This window comes from Streptopelia decaocto, assembly GCF_964273445.1.
Source record: "Streptopelia decaocto genome assembly, chromosome: 2".
Classification (NCBI taxonomy): Eukaryota; Metazoa; Chordata; class Aves; order Columbiformes; family Columbidae; genus Streptopelia; species Streptopelia decaocto.
Genome location: NC_138655.1, coordinates 157,080,649 through 157,103,448, shown reverse-complemented (window position 1 = coordinate 157,103,448; position 22,800 = coordinate 157,080,649). Strand labels below are relative to the sequence as shown.

The 22,800-nt window shown below is 40.7% G+C and overlaps 1 protein-coding gene across 1 annotated transcript in view; it reads right to left on the bottom strand.

Moving 5' to 3' along the window:
* Positions 1-22,800, bottom strand: part of XYLB (xylulokinase) — an 85,935-nt gene that overhangs the window by 3,482 nt on the left and 59,653 nt on the right. Inside the window, exons 16-18 of the mRNA XM_082046303.1 lie at positions 11,116-11,174; positions 7,290-7,377; positions 4,975-5,069 (exon numbers count right to left, since the gene is read on the bottom strand). Of these exons, the coding sequence (XP_081902429.1) occupies positions 4,975-5,069; positions 7,290-7,377; positions 11,116-11,174 (242 nt within the window). The remainder of the gene's footprint in view (positions 1-4,974; positions 5,070-7,289; positions 7,378-11,115; positions 11,175-22,800) is intronic.

Genomic DNA, 22,800 nt, shown 5'->3' with positions numbered 1-22,800 from the left:
TGGCTGTAATTTGGCCAGTACGTCATGGCCGACACGCACAGCAGTACCACAAGCTTTTCACAAGCTTTATTTTACACGCCAGCTTGACACCGGCTGAAATTTGGGGCCACAGGAGCGCAGCTCCTCTGAAGTACAGAGAAGAAAAGCCGAACTGCGCGGATCGAGAACCCGGCCTGAGCGCACACACGTGTGGCTGTGAAAGATGCTTCTCCGCATCCGCCGCGACTGAACTGCCCCCGCGGAACCTCCGGCAGCTCCTCCTGAGCCATTCCAGGAGCCTCTTTCCTGAGGCCATTATATAGATTTATTTTTATAATTGAGGCCCAAAGGGAATAAAGAACTCTCAATGATGCATAAAAACTCAGGAACATAAATTCCCTCTCTGTCATAGCCTCAAACGTAATATATCAAACCGTGATATTTAACAAAAGTAATTACATGTATCACAACATGAACCTTATTATTGTCCATAATTTAATTGTCTTCGCTACATTATGGCCTTTTCTCCTGCTTATCTCTATAGCCTGCTCCACAACATCAGCAGTACCCTGATGGCTTCATTTACAAACCCTAAACTTGTTCCCTTGGGACAACTTGGCCACACTCTGACAGTCCCATGAATAACTAAGAAAGTGCTAATGATAAATATAGCATTATAACAGAGAATAACTTAACCTGCCCTCCCTGGAAAATGCATTCCAAGAAATGTTACCTTGCTCTCTACTCCAAATCAAATATGTCATCCTCAGACTGTATCTCACCATCACACCAGCCTATGAACTCAATGGGGATTTTACTGTTTCTTTGTACAATGTCTGGGACAATGGGGATGTTGTCTCTGTCGCCATCCGAAAGCAAAACCAGCTACAAATTATTACTACAAGTGACAATCCACATGGATCCTTCTACTCCTGCAATGTTACGTTAGCCAATGATTGGAGCAATTCAAAATTTACAAATTAAAAAGATGATGCTGATGATTATCTAATTTTAATCTACCCGAGTACATTTAATCTACCCTGAATAGATTTAAATTAATCAGTCTCTCACAAACACTTGCTACTTTTGATAGGTTTGTGGGGGGTTTTTTGAGTAAACCAAACTCAAATTACTCAGAGATTTGCTTAAGAAATCAAGAGACACTGATGTTTTATTTTTGCATCATAGCAGTTTTCCATCTTTCTTAAGACAGAAAGACTACTCTTAAAGCAGAAAGAATGTGACAGTGTCCTGAAATACTCTGAAGACTCCTCCAAGGAACCACACCTCAAACTGTCACTTTATTTACTTCAGATATTCCCTTTGTAAGCCTACATTAATCAGTTTAATAGATTTTTAAAAAATTATTGGCTACACAAATCACCTTAATCAAACTCCCATCAATACCTATTGTATTTTGTGGTTGTGTTGTTATTACCTACTTTGCAGAAAATTACTAAACTAAACCAATTCTAGAAAACAACCTCCCCCCTCCAAAATCTAACTCACCAAAACTATCATTATTTTAAATCAATAAATAGGTCATTATAACCTTTCTGGGTAATAAGGTCACTTCTATACATCTACCTACAAGGCAATTCAGCACAGTAAAGAAAACCTGTTAGGTCTACATTTTCCCTTCTTGAATTTTTGCAAGATTTATACATCTCAGTAGAGCAAATAATGCAATCAAAAATTATACATCCAGAGGTAGTGAACTGCACTACACCTTCTCCCTACAAACCCCTACACGACACTATTACATTAAATCTGACAGTACATGACAGGCACACAGCTTGTATAAACACAACTGATCAACTCCAGATAATCATGTTCACTCTCATGCTTTTTTTACTTAATTAACCAACTAGCCAACCATCTCTGTTTTAATAGATTACCAAAACAGAGCTGAATTCTAATGCTGGAATAATGGATTCTTTCTGTCGGTTAACATATATTTATTGCTCTAGAATCTCCTGGTTATTTCTGTCATGCTTAGTGGTTCTGATTGATCTTCTTCCTTGAGGGACAGAGGAAGCTCCAAAGGGGTGAGATGACTTGTTAATATTTTCTATTCTGAAAAGAGGGGAGAAGTATTCATCAGGTTAACCCAGAGATGACTGACTTCAGCTAACCCGGTTGAGTAAGTGACCAAAGACTACCACCATGGTGGTTAGCACCAGAATACTTCATGACTTGTTTAGGTCTTGAATGAATTAGAAACAAGTTCAACTTGGGTGAGCCCCCACACCCTACAAATACACTGTGCAATGAGGTGCAGCTCAGAGACTTAAGGTCATAGCCACAGAGAAGGATTTATCTTCTTGGAAATGGTCTCTTCCAGGCAGGCTGGCCTGCTACAAGATAAAGTCACCTTTTTGCCTGACAAGTTGGAACTTACGGGACTTCAGTTGCTACTAACTCATCACCCATCACAAGCTCTAGGTCTCCCACCTTGTGACTTTGTTTTACCTGCCCATCAGCTTGATTGAACCAGAAGAGCTGTTTTGCATGCCCTGCTTTTCCTTTTAGAAATCACACTCATCACAAATGATCCTTCAGCGACCAAAGAAACACTTCTTGCATTTTTGGTTCCCGGAAAGCCCTACTGCATGCAAAAGCTTTGGCTGTGAAGCTGCATCAAGCTGTTGTTTGACCTCTGTCTGTATGAGATTTACCTCCCTCCAATGATTTAACACATGTTGCCTCCAACCTATACCAGGAAAAAAGGATGAAACCAGAGCAGATTGCTGTGTTATGACCTGCTTTTTCTCCATCCTGCCAAGATTTAGCTGTAGCCATCCAAAAAACGCAGGGAAGGGGTCCGGGGAACTTCACATTGGTTAGCCAGGCTCTTTCAGAAGCGCTCCTCAGTGAGACAGAACTTAACCTCGGGATGACTTTGAAGTTTATAAAAAGAACCGTCATTTAAGTGAAAGCCTCTAACCTCAACAGAATGAAATTGGATGGACAGGGAGATGCAGCTCTGTAAAAAACAGAATCAAACTGACTCATCACATTATGAATTTTTACTGCAGTGTTCATGCTAACACTCTGTATTACTGACAGGCCCTCTGGCTTTCTGCAGTTTCACAGCCATGAAACTAGCCTGGGAATCCACCATCAACTGTAAAGTTATAACAAAGGAAGGAAAAAAAAAAATGGTGTGGAATACGTAATTACAAGAAGCTGCTTTTAATGGAATGAAGCTGGCAAGCTAAGCTAAGGAGCAGGAACACTTATTCCTTCACATGCCGTTTGGCCACTACCTTCTTCATCATTCACTCCTATCGACTGGGGCAATAATTCACTGCTGTACATCATTTAAAACCAATAAAAAGATGTGCTATGAGAGCCAGGTCTAACCAAGTGGAAAAGGAGAAGAAAAGTATCAAGAGGGAGATAATTAACTCTTTTAGCTTCCGGGCCATTTTATGCAGACAGTAAAATAGAAAGAGGTAAATGAATTCCCTGCTGATCCTTCCCGTTGGGTTTGCTTGGCCCCTTCAAGCGCACAAGGTCTTTGTTGCTTGTGCAGGTCCCTGTGAGTGACAGCTGTATCCCCTGTCCTTGAGTTTTATAGCTGAAGCAGCACCAGGGGGTCACAAACAGGTCTCTGAGCACTCCCCACCTCCACGCAAGCCAACCTGGCAGCTTTTCGGCAAACAGCATTTTGGGGGTGAACAGGGCAGCAACGTGAGGTTGAATCAGACACTGGGGATCTGCTCCTGAAGTGTATTCCCCGCGGAAGGCTTCAGCTGCAACACACACACAGCACAGGCCACTGCTGTTAATTATTTTATCTTTTAAAATGAGGGGGGAAGGTTGAGTAAATGAGATCAGATCAATCAAGTTTAAATTATTCAATCTCTTAATATTTCTGAAGGGGACTTCTATTCGATTACTGAGCTCCTCCGTCTCAGTTAATAATTAAATAATACGCTGGCAGGCACAATGCAGCGTGATCATTTCTATTATTACTCACGATGATATCTGGTGCTCCACTACACATGTAGCTGGGAGTTAGTAGTTTTGGCAGATCATTAATTTCCCAGTTTAAATAAAAGCTTTAAAACCTTGTTGCCTGTAGTTAGGGCACATCCAAATCTCATAAATGGAGAGTGTAAGGCTGTGTTGATGTAAAAGAAGTTTCTGCACAGCTGAAGACAGAGGTAGATTCACCTTTGCTTATTTAAACTTGTTCTCTGGGAATCTTGCTATATTGCATTGTTTATTTATTACTAGACATTATATTTCAGAAGCTGTTGTAAACCAAGGCCTTTGGCACCTCGTAGCGAGATGTGCAGGGCTGCACTGGAGAGCCTGAGACAACAATTCCTTCCTTGGTTTTATGGGGCCTAGAACCTCATAATTAGCAAGAAATGACAATTTATTTTGCTTTACAATAAAATATCTAATTTATATTTTGCCCCATAAAGCACAAGCTTCACCTTCGGATGTGCTGAAATTCCCAGGATGGGTACGATACCGAAGACCTGTGCCTACTGAATCCTCCCTTTCCAACTGGGAGCTACAAGATACACAATTGCTGACCTCTGTTTAATATCAGACAGGAAGGATTTTGGGGAATGTTTTCCAAGAGGCCCGAAAGCACCGTCATGCCTTTTTCCATGCTGCCTGCCGCAAACAAGTTAAGACTATTTTGTCAATATTATCAGTTACAACCTGATTGACGTGTGTCCAAATTCAACTATGTTATAACTTTTTATGTCCCTTAAGGAAGAGATTTTGCTCTCTGATTACACCCAGTTAGGAAAAATCACTGTCATAGACTTGGATGGAGTGATCAGATTATTGCATCACTAAAACACTAAAGATCTCCCAAAAATCAAATCTATTTTTACAACAAGGAGTAAGAACTGCATAACCAAATATTTCTTAAACTAATCTATTTTACTAGAAGAATTAGTAAACCATTACATTTTGAAGTAGACAGAAAATGAGAAGAAAAACGGTATTTCCAAGCTTCCTCACCTCCTCAGCCCCAGCGGTCGGTGTAACAGCCAATCGAGGCTCCGGTGCTAATTTCACGACATCGGCCAAGGACACATTCGTCTCAGCTACAAGCCCTGCAATGAGAATCACAACCCTGATCAATGCAAAAAGCACAATGTGGGATGTGCCTTGACTCCCTGGCAAATTAATACATTATATTGATCTTCCCTGGTCAGGTCAGCATTCAGGATTGAAGGATAAATGGCAGAAGATCTTACATTCCTACATGCTGGCCCGGGAAGTGGGGACTCTGTGATTGAGTTTTTGCCAATCACTCAGTTCATACCCTGGAGAATAGGTAAGCAGCAGAAACGCTACTCGACAATATCAGTAATTATTTATGTTTATAACAGTGCTGCAAACAGCAATGAAAATATGTGGAAGCAAAGGATTCAAGACAAAATGTGACTAAACAAAAAAGGAAGAGAAGTGAAAACACTGTCAAGAAAATAGGCTACAAATTATTAAATATATTTATGTAAATAGAAACAGAATAATAGGGGAGTTCTGCTACTACCACATGTTGCTGTACAGGTGAATTGCAGCATTTCAGGAGCTAAGAACCCCAGGCTAACTGTAGAACACCCTACTCGCAGATGTATCCTCTAATATTATTAAAGAGCCCTTGCCATCAATATTTCATTTATATTAGCAAGTCTTCACTTTTACTCAATTCCTTTGCCTGGCCAAAAGTGAGTCAGCTGAAAGCATCCATCAAAAATGCCATTTAGAAACACACACAGCACACCCCTGGGGCTCAGCTGGCGCAGTACCTGAGCTACGGAGTCCCTGCATCAGCCTGGCATCTGAAATCTTCACTCCAACGCCCTGTCAAACAAGCCTTGAGATTTCATATGCCAACTTGGCAGAGGGAATACACATCTTCCATACATACAAAATATCTGCACAAACTTTAATGATTCCACGTTGCCATTCATGGGCAAGGAATCTGCCTGTAGCATTAGGGAAGCTTCTGGTGGCTTCTGCTGCAGTAGACAAAATTTAAGTACAGAGAAAAGCAGTTTGGAAACTTGGGCCCCAAGGTGGAAAAACAGTCCCATTGTGGCTTCTAACATACTGATAATGTAACAATACTGATTCCGCTGTCCTGCAAAAGCATGCTTTGCCTGATAGGAACACTTTGTCTTCTAGAAATACAGATGCTGTGTGCATTAAACACATCCACTCAAGTTTGGGCTGTGCAATTTTCTGTGCTGTTTTCAAATGCAAGAGAGCATGTAGGCTTTAGATGCTTTAATGTGACAGTAGAATTTGTTTCCAAAATTAAAACTTGGCTGATTTCTTCTGATGGCTGATGTTATCTTTTCCGTGCTTGTTGCAATCCCGTGATCTTACAGAAACTTGTACAGAAGCTATCCATGTATTAAGGTCCAAATTCTAAAGCTTCTAATCAGAAAAACTGAGACTAACAAAAGTTGGCCTAACTAAGGACTTCAGAATTTGATACATACTCCTTGATTTGTTTAGCTGTAAGACATTAGAAACTGTTTTAAAATATGTGAATAAAACTTCTTTCCTGGGATTCAACTCTTAAGTGGCTGATGGACCGCCCTTAACATACACCTGCATGCATTAATAGATATAAGCTAATGAACACTTTAAACCTGGGACTTGGACTGTTGCATGACAGTGAGTGATGTGGTACGGCAAACAAAATGACTGGTGAACCTTGGTGTATCCCAAGATTTATGCTTTTACAAGAGAAAGCGCATACTTGAGCACTGAGCCCAGGACACCTTGCATATCCTTCGTCTTGACATTTAAGAGCTGGAAGATACACATAGGTTTAATAATATTTACTTGGCCAGCAGTATTACTGGTCTTGTCGTCCCTGCCCTCTCTGATCTTCTTTGCTAGGACTGATCTCTTGTTTGGTTTGACCATTTCAGAAATCCAGTTTACAACCTGCTCCACAGACCGGGGCCACAGGCTACACAAAGACCTTTATTTGGCTCTGTTCTTCCAGGGGTTCACACATGGAAGTACTAACTAAACACATTAAGGTCCTAGACCTGCCCCTGTCAGTATCAACACTTTCCACACCCTATCCCTTGCTTGAGAAGCAACCACCAGACTTGAATTATAATGTAAATGTTATTCTTGACCTTGATCCAAGCATTCTAAAAGCAAAAAACCCTCTTTGACCTGAGTGACCTTCCAGTCCGATCCACACAGCTTTGCTCTCCCCTCATTTTCAGTAATGTTAATCCAAAGTATTAACCAACTTAACTTAAATGCCTGTACCACCCAGAAGTAACTCTTTACAGTCTTACCGTGAATTGCTCTGTAAGCACTTCCTAAACAAGCAGAGTTGGCAGTATCGATGGTGTACACCGGTGCGTTGAACACATCAGACAGGACCTGAGAAGTATCAAAGCATCAGTTACACGTGTCCATGAAAGACAAGGGATAAGCGATCCCCTACCACTTCTTAGGAAAGCAAATAACTACCGTACACCCCAGCCAAGTATTTGGGGACCCACGGAAAGAAGCGCTGCAGGCAACAATGAGTCCTGAACTTGTCACACAACAGTATACTGGTAAATCTGAGCTAGAGACAGAACTGCAGCCAGCAAGCAAAGTCCCATGTCTCTTCAGACCTCTTTATTACAGTTTCAGAGAAGTCTGGGTTCAAGCATCGTCTCCCTCATAAGCCCAGACAATCTGCTCATGCCAAGGGCTTACAGCAGGGCAAGGAGATCTGCTCAGGAACCACAACTGGTGCCTGTTTTCTTCCATTGCGTTTATGGCTGAGCCAAGTGGGAAGAAGAGAGGAACCAGCCACTGCTCCTCAGTTCTCAATTTTGATAATATAAAAGCTCCAGCAGTAAGAAGGCCTGCTAAGGCTGTCGTGTTAGGTTAGCAGGAAGAATGACACAGGAGCTGCCTATACAGCCTCCACATCTACCAGGAATTTTCCTGTATTCAGGGGAAACTTACCTACCAAGATATACCAAGACACTTCTCAATTTGGCTCAAGCAAGACAAAGAAAATTTTACAGGCAAAGAATTTGTAACGGCATCCAACAGATACTAAAGTTATTAGACCACACGTCATTCTGCATTGACATCAACACCAGGCATTCCCAGAGTCCATGTGCTCTTCCTCACAGTGTAGGTTGAGAAAAACTGATACAGAAGGGGAAAAATCAAGATGTATTTGGATAGGGACACAGGAGGTTCAATAACACTTTTCCAAAAACATTCTCAACTAACTCCTTCCATTTCAGTTTCATCCCCCCTAGGACTGCAGGTGCCCCTCAGGCTGAGCAAGGCAAGAAACAGGTAACAATTCAGATTTAACTTGTGCTGGTTTTATTACTTTTGCCAAAGGGAACATTGTATCACCCGATTTACAGCCACACAATCAAGACTAAAATAAGGCCAGAGTGTCTGGGAATCCAAACCATTTGGATCAGTGATCTGCAATCCCCATCCAGGAATTCACAGCCCTACCAATCACGGGCCCCAGGGCTTCATAAAAGATGACTAAGAAGTTCAGTCTATATATGCTATTGAAAAAAATAGTATGTGACACTTCTGAAGGATTTTGCCTCTTCCTCTGGAAGTCTGTGGGGAACCTGCAAATCAAAACCTTTGAAAATCACCAATTTTTATCATTTTAAATAAAAGTGGGTGGTTGTTAACTAGAAGCCAGGGAAAGCCTGAGCTTAAAACACTCTCTTCTGGTAAGACAGCCAAGTCAGTATTGCCTAACTGCGCTTGTAAGCAAGCACTGAGCAATACATGAGCTTCAGTGCTAGAGGACAAATGGAAAATTAATCATGGTATCTATTAAAAAGCCCTCTGGAAATTATAAGGTCACATAGCGCTGGCTCCACAGCCCACCCTGCCAGCCAGCGCTACCGTTTTGTTTCAGCACATCCCCATCTGCTTCTTCATCTCATCTCCAATAGGTATTTTTTGTTTTAAGCTTGAATTGTACAATCCTTTGGACAATACAGGTGCTTATTTTTAATTTTGCATCTCTGCAGAGCCTTATACAATATAGCTCTACTCTATACGGAATACTAATAAGTGCTGTAATACTACAAATAACAACTACCTTTTGTGCCACTTGATTATAAAACTCATATTATTCAAAGTTCATATATTTAGAAAGTCATTTGAAACTGTAGTCTCTCTCATGAATAATTTTAAAAGAAACTGTTAGAGGTTTTACTGTTAAAAATATTTCACTGTGTTTCATGTGGTCATTAATCAAGCACCATATATGTTGTAAAAAGCTTCCGAGAACCATGGAAAAAGCTGCCCTACTATATTTTCTTAACAGATTTTCCTAAGTTGCCTTCTTTGCAGTGTAAAATATGGGAGTTACCGAATGTTGATTAATTAAATGATAGTCTTCTGTAGCCCTCAAACAAATTATCCAAAATTGACCATGATAAGGGTGAAAGCTATTATTCTTCATGCAACTGATATGGTTTCTGAGGTTTTGATTAAATTAAAAAGGATGATCCAATTAACCAGTGATTGAATTAAATGAATGACACTGTATTGATCATATTATTTTAAGACACTTCTAATGAGTTTTAAAAGCAGCTGTATTGTTACACGTGAAGAAGAAGCACCACAGCCACCACTCTCCCATCTCCACAATTTTTCAGCTGTGCATGTTGCAGAATTACATGTTATAAGAACATTCAGTTCTCTGCCCTCATTCTACAGTAAGGAAATACTCCTGGCACCTAAATTGGAAATACATCTTTAAAAACAAACTCATCTATTAATCCAATCTCTCTCCTGACATATTCTTAGCAGCATTGCTCCAGCAGGGACCAATGTTTTTAGCAATTAACCTATCAGCTAATTTTCCAACGTCAAGTTCCTAAAGCAAAACAACCAAAGCAGATGAAGAGAAGTGACATCTACAGGCAAAACATGCCAAATTTGTTGTGTCCCAATCAGCTGTACAACCAATGGTTATACAAACCCGTGGTTTAGATGCCTCAGGAGAGAGAGTTTTTTCTCTTCAATTTATTCTCCATTTATTCCAGCTCAGGTTTTGCAGAGCAGCCAACCTTTCTTTCATATGATTGCAATGGTCAAAGAGTATGGTGTGGAGTTGCTGTTGGCCTCTAGATTCTTTGTAGTTCATGGAAAGGGACCTTGTGTTGACTAGCTTCAGTGCCAGGACTTAGGCCAAGACTAAGACAGGTGTAAATGTCTACCTATAGGCTGAGTGTTGGAGCCTCTCGTCAATGGGGAGCTCGTCGAGGCAGTCAGTGGAGTACAGAGAGCTCTTGGGCTCACCTGGAGGGAGACATCTACATTTGATAAGTTAAAACACCACCCGGTTTCCTTTGCCCTGTCACTGACTGGATCTTCCCTGACCATCACAGGATTGACAGATCATACACCACATCACGGATAACTGGATTCCCAAACCAAACGTTCTGCGATGGCAAAAGCCGGGTGAGAGGCCTCTCGCCATTCGTGAGTAAGGCTTTGCCAGATCTCAGCAGGCGGAAACAGAGAGAATGTGGTTCTCTGCTTGAGAAGATGGATGAAGGATCTTAACCAGGGCTGGATGCACAGCAAGAGCAGCAGAGGAGGAAGGTGGGAAGAGGGAGGACAGACTATATGGAAGTGTAGCCTCCTTCCAGTATGGGACGCAATGCTAATAAGGAACAGATATTCAGAATAACAAGGGCAGAGGCTTGAGGTTTGTTTGGGGTGAGGGGTTTTTTTGTGTGTTCAGCACCAGCATAATCCCTCTGTAGTTGAAATCCATGGTCCAACTTTGATCTGAATGACAAAACCTATCAAGCCAGTTTTTCTCAGTTTCTTTGTTGATTGATTTGATGCAAGCAATGAGACCTGGAAATCATCCGTGCTTCAGACACACTTCCATAAAACTAGTTGAGTGCAAATAAACCTTTAAAGTTCAATACAAAATTAGCATTGAGCTAATGGTTTTCACACTAAACCTGAGGAAAAGCCCCAAAGACCCACAGCAGATTCACAATCCCATGTCCACACCTTCCTGTGGACCTGCAGTGATTTGGGTTCGGTACATAAAGTAAAAATGCACATGTAACTGCAAGTTCAGTCCAATGGATTTCATTTTCTACTTACCTGCAAGATCTTTTTATTGTGGGATGCGCCACCGGTAGCCAAAATCCTTGTTCTGGGCACTGCAAGGCAACACAACATACAGATCAGATTGAAAGTGCACATTGTCAAGATTTGCACTACTGAACCAAGCAATGAGAACAAGGAGGTGGGAGTCAGATGGTCTGGGTTCTCTCTGTATCTCTAATTTACCTTCTGTAAAAAAAGGAGATAAGACTAATTACCCACCTTTCCAAGGCACATTAGAGCACTTTCTTAGAAGAGGTAACAGAAATATTGCAGATCTATTATTATTATGGCGCTATCAAAGTCAGGGGGATTTGCAAGAGAGATATACAATAAGAAAGGCAGAGTGTTATTATTCTACAGCTCTGATTTGAGGTCAGATTGGTTTGGCTCCTAGCTGTATATATACAAACTGACAGATAACCTTTAAAATCAGCAGTATCTTCCAAACTTATCTCCTTGTGGTGTTCACAGTCAGAGTTCACTGAAGCCTGGGCAATCCCTATACGCTTGAATGACAAGGAAGTGTGCAAAAGGTAATTAGAGATGGTCTAAATCACTTTAATAAAATAAAAAGATATCTGAATCTTCATCCAAGCAAACCCACAGCTTTGAGGGTGTTAAAAAAAATTATCCTGCACTCTTTAGCCTTTAAGGAAACCCACCCTTTTTGTCGCATACCTGAATATCTACCCTGTGTCTCTTATTTGTGTGCATGCTCCTCTGGAGCACAGCTTGCAACAAGCCATACGTCTACCCATAACCACAATTCAGTAAGGCATTAGGAATGTGAGTAGTCCAAATGATCTCACTGAAATTCTTTAAAGGCTTAAAACAAAATAAATGCATAAATACTTTGATATTGCATATTAATAAAATCTAGACACTTAATTACCCTGATTTATGACATTAATAAGTGATACCATGATGGTATCCTACCAGGATGTGTACCCTCCCAAAAGGGGAATTTTATTGTGGTTCTTGTTTTGTTATTTTAACCTCCTTTTTAATAAAAGCTGAAAATAATTTATTTCTTATAAGGGAAAGTTGGTCAACTTACACTGATGCCCTAAATAACTTAGTCATTTATCCTTTCAAGTACCTTAGTGACAAAAGCCCTGAAGACAGAATTAGAAACAAAGAGAAGATGCAGCTCACCATGACACCTCTAGACCCCCAGCTGGGTGCTCAGGTGGAGTCTAAGATCCAGACAAAGCATTGCATGGGGGACCCTATTTTACTGATAAATTGAATTTTATTTTCCTCTTTGGAGGATATTCAGTGATGCACAATTGGGTTTTAAAAGCCATTAGAATCTCTGTCAATGTCAGTAAACAAATAAAACAAACAGCAGAGTGATTCCTCAGGGAAAACAAGTTTCAATTATACCAACAAAGAGTGACAGATCCCTGCCAAGATTATCACAACAACATAACAGCACAGAAACCAGTGAAAAATAACTAGTAAGTCTCTGCGCCTGGAAACCAAACTGGACTCCAAAGGATTTGCCTAGTAGTTGCAATTCAGTCTTCCTAAACCTTGTCGTGAATATAAATTCTTGCAGAGCTACCATATACAACATCAAAACACAACTTTTCAGAGACAGCCAGCAAGACAGATTGAGAAACAAACAAACAGCTTTGCTATAGTTTGCAGCAGCTAAAACCAAAGGATAATGCACGGTTGCTCTGCGCTGCCTCTGGAAAGGGGCCTAATAAACTGCTGGGCTACCACCATCAGGAACGAATGGTGGACAATATAAAAGTGGGAAAGCCAAGCAGCAACCACCTCTGTGGAAAATGCAAACATATCTTAGCTCAACTGCTTCTCACACTTCCATCTGCAGGCCAGCTCTCTGTCTGAGGGCTTGTGTGCACAATTCTCCAAACATTTCAGGGCTCTGCCAGTGTAATTTGCTGTCTGCTCTCACTGCACCGTAACCAACTGGCCAGGTAGGGCTAGTATGTGCCTCTTATTGGCTCCAATGCCCCTGGAACAGAAAACATGTTTGCATCAAAAATGGAGGACTGGACAGGAGACTTACTGCTCGCAAGGTCAGAAGATTTGGGTTTTGGTTACACTACCAATTTATAGAGTCATAGAATCGTTTTGGTTGGAAAGGACCTTTAAGATCGAGTCCAACCATTAACCTCAAACTGCCAAGTCCACCTCTAAACCATGTCCCTAAGAACCTCAACTACACGCCTTTTAAACCCCTCCATGGATGGTGACTCCACCACTGCCCTGGGCAGCCTGTTCCAATGCCTGACAACCCCTTACATGAAGAATTTTTTTCCTAATATCCAATCTGAACCTCCATTTGAGGCCATTTTCTCTTGTCTATCACTTGTTTCTTGGGAGAAGAGACCAACCCCCTCCATGCTCCAAGCTCCTTTCAGGCAGTTCAGAGATCAGAAGGTCTCCCCTCAGCTCCTGTTCTCCAGCTGAACCCCCCAGGTCCCTCAGCCGCTCCCATCACACTTGTGCTCCAGCCCCTCACCAGCTCTGTTCCCTTCTCTCAACTCGCTCCAGCACCTCAAGGGCTTTCTTGGTGTGAGGGGCCCAAAACTGACCCCAGGGTTTGAGGTGCAGCTCAGAGCACTTCTCTTCACGTTACTGTAAGAAAAGCCGGGCTTAATTTACAGTGCATTAGCTATTCTATGGAAATCAATCATGAGTATGCATTCACCCTATTATTAGTTGAGTTAGATATCTACAAAGAGGGGAAACAGACCTTAAGCCTGAAAGTGTTTAGCACCCTGATTACCTATACACCTGCCTTAATCCAGACTAATTCTTCTGTAGCAAAATACTAAGAATTATTTCTGTGTACAGCTAACCGACTTGATAGAAGAAACTAACTTAATTTACACTGTGAAGTTTCTTGCGTGGGTTGGACAACTCAAGTTCTAAATTGGATCAGCTTGTGAGTACAACAGCACGTACACAGATTAAAAACACAAAAAGTAAAACCTAGGATAAAGCTACATGAAGGGCAAAATCATTCGTACTCCTTCACTTCGAATAATTAGGAAGGTTTGCTTCACCAAAACACATCCCAGCAGGTAACAGCCCGGTGAACTTCAGCCATCGCTGTCTGACAACTGGGTTTGACCCTCTGTGCTGGTGGGACTGCTCCATGCAGACCAGGTGGAAGAGCGATCCCAGGTGAACCCAAGTGCACCGTGTTTCCCGACGCAGATCTGCGTGCGGCCCGAGCAGAGACAACAGCTCCCCTGGCTGAGTTTCAGCCACTTCTTAAAGATGAGCAGTCGGTCCCAAAAGAATTTACTTGAATTCGCTGAATTTTAGATTTATGTCTAATTTTGACCTCTCTCCATAGAGTGAGGAAAATTCATTGACCACTGATTTCAGGGATTGTCTTTTTAATGCCAATATTGTGTGCTTTACTGAACGGTGGACATTTGCTCTGAGATGCGTAATTGGATACATCTTATAAATAAATAAAGCAAGCCCATCATTTATGTATACAGAGGCATTAACAAAGACATCGTTCATCCATCACTAGTGGTGTTCTCAGCCAGCTGTGTTTGAATTTGTCAGGAGCTACCACCTATCCCCTACGGCAGTGCATAGAAAGAATTTAAATACAGTGTTACTGAAAAGAAAGAAAACCTGTAGCAAACATTTTTCATTAATTCAATTCTTTGACAGTTGAATCAGGCTTAAACATCTTTTAATTAAAAGCTGCCTGCATAGTACCTAACCAACCAGTTGATTTCCTTCCTATTTAAAAATTAATGATTTTTAAAGAGCTGATAGAGAATTTTAACCCTGTGTAGAAAATGTTTGACAGCTGCATGTGCCGTGGTGTCACCCTGCAATACGCACATCTTCTGCAGATCTATTACCTGCTGTGGAACGTGGTGACTGATCTCATTAAATTCAGTTAAAATAATAATTCCCACTGGACAGGAGGAGAGGGGAAGACCCAAGTAAAGAAGTTCACTGATGTGTGAAGACTGAGCATAAGGCACTTTCCCACACAAGACTGAGAAGTCAGCCCACTCCATGGGTGTTACTACTCACACAACAACCCCCATTCTGCCTTTTGCACAGATCCAGCAAGAACTGAATCATGGTAAAGTTCATTTCCTGGCTCTTGTTTTCAGCCAAAATATGACTTTCCTTGAAAGGCACATAGGGGAAAAAGAAATAAATCTGTCACTGAGGACAGAAATTACTGTTATTTGTGTTCAGTTGTTGTGAGTGGTCTCAAAAATACTGAAGTTCTGCATCACTGTGTATTTACAAACACAGAACCTTCCCAGAAAAGCACAGTTTGAGCAGAGTAAGACAAATAGCGGTGGGAAAAACAAAGATTGTAGTCCAGACTCAAAAAGCATTGCCAAAGGGGATTCGGCAAGTGAGACAGTGGAACCAGTAACCCGGGGTGAGTCTCTCCTGAGCCGCCCGACACTCCCTTCATGCTCTTGGCACAGAACCGCAGCTATTAAGAAAAATAATCACATAAGCAAACTCTCATCAATCAGAATGTTAGCACTGATAATTAGCACCAAAAGTCTGCTGCCACATCATTTGCGCAAGGAGACTGGAGGGACCCCCCAGGAGCGGGGTCAGATCATTCTGCTAACGGGTCCGGACGCCAAAAATCGATGGGATGACTCCTGACCTCAGGGCTTTTGGATCTGGCAATATTTCAGCTGGATGGTGACAATGTGGCTCTGTCAGGCCGGAATTCTGCTGGCTCATGCGCCGCAAAGTCCAAAAGTAGAATTTGACCTTCCATTTTGAGGCTGAAAACTCTTCAAGTTGTTAATCTCAATTTCCAGTGCTACTACACGGCTTGTACCCCAAACTCCAGGTGCTCGCTGACTTTCAGAACTCCTAAAAGACGTTTCCAAGGCTTCATCCAAACAAATTCATAACGTTTTTCTCATCACAACTGAATCCATAAATAAAACAGAACAATAGAACATGCATTCAAAAAGCAGCTGATTATGCACATGAACCCACGCCAGCTATAAGCATGATTGCGAATAACTGCAATTTACAATTTGCAAGCAACAAGAAAAGTATCGGCCCCTCCTTTTTTTCCTCTGATTAACTCCAAACACTATAATTTCAAAAAAAAAGTATTTTCTAGCTTTTTATTAAAGAAAAACAAAACAAGAATATGTGATTATTTTGTCCCATTTATAAAACAAATGTTCCAAAATGGTCCTCCTTGCATATCAACTCTTCCAAAATTCATGCTAATCTCTCTTATTCATGTAAAGACTGTGAAATTCAACTCCCGCTCTGGTAAAAGGTTTCTCTTGTCTATACCCTTTTAAATATGAAAACGTACAAGGCACTGAGCGCCCTTTGTGTGCCTGTGAGTTCTAGGACTGGGTCCAAAGGCACTTGCTTCTCTACCTCCTGGTGCTGCACCCGCTTCTGACATCTCCAAGTATTTCAGAGCACAGAAATAAAAGGCTGCCACAAACCAGCCTTCAGCATATTAGAAAGTATCTACCTGATCGAGGTAAAAGTAATGCAAACTGAAGCACACTTATTTTTTAAATTTTCCTTTTTAATTTAGACCATTACAACTGCCCCAGTGAATAAATGACAAGCTTGAAGTCAAATATTCAAACAAATTCAGCCAGTTTTTACCATTCTAAAAGCAATCCAGTTATTCATAAAAAGCTATTTTAAAGCTATTTTTTAGAAGTGTCTCTGACTTTCACTTTGAAGCATCAGCAAGAAAAGCAAACAGTATATGCCATATAGGTTGGCTGTTTCCTTAGAATCATTTTGTTTGGAAGAGACCTTACTTTTAAGCAAAGAAGTTTTCATATTTCTTAACGTGCTTTAATTTCACTGAGGATTTCAATTGCTCAAATGTACATCAGAAATTTTCAAGACATAGAATTTCTTCTTATTTATTAAATGCAGCGCCTGGGGAAGAAAAACAACTTTTAAGGATAGAATTGATCATCAGCCTCTGAGGCTACAGCTCCTATCGTACCAGCTGTAATTCAACAGGGGAAAAAAACCTCGATTTTCTCAGGAGCAATGACAAATATGGGTAATATTCTCAACATTTATGCTACTTAGATAAAGTCTCTAGAATGATGCAGGGGGGAACTGCATGATGCTTCTTGATCACCCTGCTGCAAGGCAAGGATAATACCAGTAAAATGGGTAGATGCGCACACACCTACGTAAAACAGGGTAGGAATAGTATCTGTAGTCAAGACTCATATGCTACTGATCGTCTGGGTCACCTTATGTTCTCAAGCAACTTCTAATAGCAGAAATTGTTCTACATGAGGATGCCAAATTTGGCTTTTCTGAGACCTTGCTTCAAGAAAGACAAAACTTTGTATTTCACAACCTGTTTAAAGACAGCAAATTACTGAACTCTGAAAATCCTCTTGGTCGAGCTCGCTTCAGATACAAATTTAAAATGTAACATTGACACAAAGCTTTCAGAAAAAATAAACATAGAAAAACACGTACAGAAATTCTCTCTTAACAGCACCTTAAATAATTGCAGATTAACCAAAACCGCAAAGAGCCTAAATATGTACCACAGGAAACAAAATCTACTCAACATACAGTCCCTTTGGGAATTCAAATTCATTGACTTCAGCGGAGTTATACAGCAAGGAAAACTTTGGTACATGAACGTTAAAGACTTATTTGGGAACAAGCAGATCAATAGTCATAACATTGTTATAACATTGACACGCTCACCACAAGACCTCTGAAATATTTGCACTTCTTGCAGAAATACCACCGCGCTGCAATTGCTTATGAATTCGCTATGGTTTGGGTTTTTTTGGTTTGGTTTTTATGAGGCGCCGATTTCTATTTGACAGACTATTTTGATGAAGCCTGGGATAAATTCCAATGGTAATGTATAAAAAAGAAAATCCACAACTCAGCACTAGAGTTTACAGCAAGAGGGGGAGAAATGCAGCAGATTCAGAACAAAAGGTTTTGGAGATATGGGGTGAATATTTTGGAAGACTCTTTCTGTGAAAGGAGATGAAAGACAAATTACAAGGACCGCTGAACATCTGTTTGGTCGAGACCGAAAATGTATTTGGGGAAAAGTCCTTACCTGAAGACATTATTGCTAGAAGTAATTTAATAAACCCTCGTTGTCTCTAACTTCTGTAAGTTTTTGGTTTTGAATTAATTCCTTAAAAAAAGTAATACAATTAATGAGTTAGTAAACTAAACTGGGTTCACATACCAACGGAACTGCCTTACATCTTATTTTTTGGCCACTCCAAGTTTTCCTCTTTTGCTATCCAAAGTCTGGATATGGTAAGAACTGTGAAACTTAAAAATAGTATGTTGGGAAAAATACTAATCACCATGGAAACTATTCAGCAATTATCCAAACATCCATTAAATAGTCAGGGCTCCAGTTAAAGGCTTAATATAACAAAGCACAACCTGCTTTGATTTACTCCACACTTCCACAGTTATTCATAGGCTCTTGGCAACACTCCTACCTTCACCTTCCACTTTGGAATTCCCGCCATTCAGCAAATAAACGTGAAATCTGGAACCAACGTGACAAATTAACTGACTCTCAAAAAAATGTTCTGAAGTTGGTGGTAACAGTCTGAAAACAAGATCTAGAGGGGAACCAAACCGGGCATTTGAATTCTGGCCATCACACCCAGCTATTTAATAACTTACCAAGAGCTCAAAAAATGTGAAAGGTCAGAGTGGACACAGAATCTCAGCTGAAGGACTCCAAGAAATTTACTGTATCTACCGGCCGTTTTCATGCTTAACGACCTATAAAGTTAAATATTTGCACTTTTCCCATAATTTAGATTTTTATTATTTAAACTTCTAGTCACTTGATCTTTGTGGCTTTCGCCTTCCAGTTAAAACATTACTATAGAACTGGGTTTCCCCTGCACATCTTGGCACTTACAGACCACAGCTAAATTGCACCTTGTCTTTCGTTTTGACAAGCTACAGATATTAAGTTCTGGTACTCATTAAAAGGCATAATTTCAAGACCACAAACCACCGATGCTCAATGCTGCTGGTATACTACAAGTGCCTAGCAGAAACATCTTCACCACTGAAACCACTATAAAAAAGAGCAAGAGTTGGTAAGAGAATTAAAAATGTCTGTCCCAGGCATATCTGACAGTGCATGATGTCAGTTTGCCTACCTCAATATACAGTAGGAGAATGCCAGCTTATAAAAACTGGTGTTCAAGAGGGCTCTGCACTGAGCTACACACCAACATCTCTGCGATGCCTGGAGATGCAAACTCCATTTCTGCTGCTCAGTTCTCAGGACTGCAGGTGAAACATTCACCCAAAGTCAGGAGCATGCAAGATGTTCCCCGAAATTTTGTTGTTTTTTAAAAGAGGTCACTACTACGTTAGATGTTGTCCGCTGACTAAAACCAACATTTGTTTAAAGTGCTCTGTTGCATTGCAGCACAGCTCAGTATTTCCTCCAAATATTCTGACACATGAGAAATTTGTGCTTGAAACTCGGCAAAATAAACACCCCTCCATGCCTATCACAACTCCGATGTGTATAATTACCACATGTGGCTTGACAGATCACACCATCAGTAAACAATGCTTGCTACTGAGTTATTTAGAAACACAAAAACCACCCTTGTTTCATTTTTACAAACTTTTTGTCCTCATACACAGCAATATTCAGCCTTGCAAATCTTCTAAGGGAAACAGAAAATTACATTGGCGAATCAACATATGGCACCATCCATCGAAGGTTAAAATGAGAGAAGCAAGGAAGGAGATAAATGAGCCGCCCAAGGTCGCACAAAATCAGTAGAACAACCAAGAATAGAACAAAGGCCTCTTCATTACTTAGATCACAAATGCATTCGATTCTGCATTAGTTAATCTACAGAGTCTGTGCATCAGTAGCAAGACATGTCCACGGGAGAAAATATAATAATAATAATCAGCTGCAAGTTCAGCATTACCTAAAGCCACAGGATATCATTAAAAGCACAGAGTGCCATGACCCGACCTTAAATGTCACTTGAGCGAAAAGAGGAAAGAACATCCTGACAGGTACTTTGATTTCAGAGAAACCCAAACCACCACAAACTTGGGGAAAAATCAGTTTGGGACCTAGATTTGTAAACCAGATCTCAGGATTACTCTGCTTCCCTCAGCACCCGTCTTTGCGTCTTATCAGCAACATTAACAACGGCCTCTAGAAATGCAACACAAGACAGTCGAGGCCCAAGTATGATTTTATTTTTGCAAAGGATAAGCCAGCTGAAAACCAGACAAGAACTTACAAAACAAGGCAACTTGGATGTTTTCTTTACAAGATTTTTCAAAATAATTATTACATTCACTATTTTGGCACCCACAAAAATTGCCTTTAGCTCTTCTCCTAGTCCTGTGAGACTGTTTCAACGCTTAGTGTTGCTGAAGAACTTTTCTTCTTGCTTTTTAATACCTCCTACTCCTCTCAATAGAAATAACCCACCGGTTGTAAAGTAGTTGGCAAGAATGAAATGAATTGATAGGAGGGTGTACCTGCTTATAGAATACCAGGCTGAGGCAGCCAGAAAATGTGTTTATTTTGCTGGCTCAAAGAAATTCCATATGCCAAGAAGGGAAGCAAATACATTGAGTAGGAAAGATGTGCTCTTTCTCCTCCCTAAAGACAACACAGAACTTACTGTAGCAGAAAAAAATCCCACACGAACCTTCTATATGTGACTATGGCGGGTTATTTCATGGCTCTGAACCTCTCTTTCTCTGCCCACATAGTACAGCACTGGGGACCATTTGTACCAGTTGAGGCTCCAAACACTCCTAAACTCTTCTGCTATTAATAAACCTCCTGCTTTCTGAGTGGATTATTTATAAATTAATTTTGTAACCTCTGGCAGGCTAGAACTAAACATAGAATACAGGTTTTTTCCCCCCTTCACTGAGAAATAAAGGCTAAAGAAAGATGAATAGAGAGAAGCAATTAATATTTCCCAATGATTGTCACACTGAATGGAAGAACTGCTATATTTCTCAGGGTTTCTGTGCAGAAAGGTTCCAGGTAACTATTCATTCACAGGGCTGGGTTCATGTAAATCGGATGCTGTTGCCAAGCAACTATAGGTGCTAAGGAATGAAATAGAGTCTGCAGAAACCTAATAGCCTGCAGAGAAAAAGAACTACAATCTGAGATTTACGGCATATATAAAAGGAAAAGAGTCACTCTCCCAAACACAAAGAACGCAGATACTTTATAATAAATGTCCTTAGCATAATTAAGGAATAAAACCCCCACTCCGCCCAAAATCAAACAGGTAAATTCTTTTTTTCTTTCTTTTTTTTTAATGTTTTCTTCATTAAGCTTTCCAGAAATAGATCCTGAGAAACTAGCTACCAAGACAAAAGCTAAAATTTAATGCAAAGATCCTTCTTTTGCACGAGAAAAACGTTAACTATACAGACAGCACTGCAACTGCCAATCAGCTATCTACTTTACCTTCTTATGTTTTTATACCATGCTCATTAACATTGCATCTGATCATCAGAAAGTCTCTTTAAGCTTATTAAGATTTTAAAATATTTTTAGCAAGTTAATTAGAATACATTAACAGAGCTCATCTGTGTTCACCCATCATGCATATTTTATTCAGGCAAATTGCTTTTAAATGAAATATTAGGCCTAGGAAGGGAACACTGTTGGGTCCTGAACAATACAACCCCTTGGCACAAATATCCACTCCCAAACACCCTAATAACTTCACGCCCCTGGAAAGTGAGGAAATTTTCTGATGGCAAAACAATTATTCTTTTTTAGTGCACAAGGGCCTGGTAGATCAGCCTCCTATCTGAACCAGCCTTAGTTGCCATCAGAGAATCATGGAATGGCTTGGGTTGAAGGGACCTCCAAAGCTCATCCAGTGCCACCCCTGCCATGAGCAGGGACATCTTCACCAGCTCTGGTTGCTCAGAGCCCCGTCCAGCCTGGCCTGGGATGTCTCCAGGGATGGTTCATCCACCACCTCTCTGGACAGGGTTTCACCACCCTCACTGTAAAAAATTTCTTCCTCATGTCCAACCTGAATCTCCCTCCTTTAGTTTAAACCATCACCCCTTGTCCTACCACAACAGGCCCTGCTAAAATGTCTGTCCCCATCTTTCTTACAGGCCCCTACACAGCAAAGTCCAGCTGAGGAGAAAGAAATAATGTCTTTGACCCCTCATACTGTACTTCAAAGGCTTTTACAAATTCATGTTTGTTCATTTTTTCTCCTGCTGACAGTCTCTGAAGATACATTTGATATTAAGGCAGGAACCTAATTAGAAGCTCCGGCCTGGTGTGACACAGGTTTCTAACAGGCAGAGGTGCACATGGATTTGGCAGAACAGCAAGAAAAGCTCAGAAAGAACAAGCCTGAAATACCCTTTGCTTTAGGCAGCATTATAAATCCTTTCCTTTAATGTGCATTAAATATCACTAAATTCAAACACGTAAAACTAAATAACAGTTTATGAGGAAAAGAGAGACAGCAAAAACTACCTTGGGGTACCTTCGCCATGCCACTTCCAGAATTTCACTCAACTGAGAAGAAGTCCATCACTGGACACTGAAAAGTAACTATGATAATACTAGAATAAGACATTCCTCAAGCTCCTGCTATTCCTTCACTCAGTCCAGTCAAACAT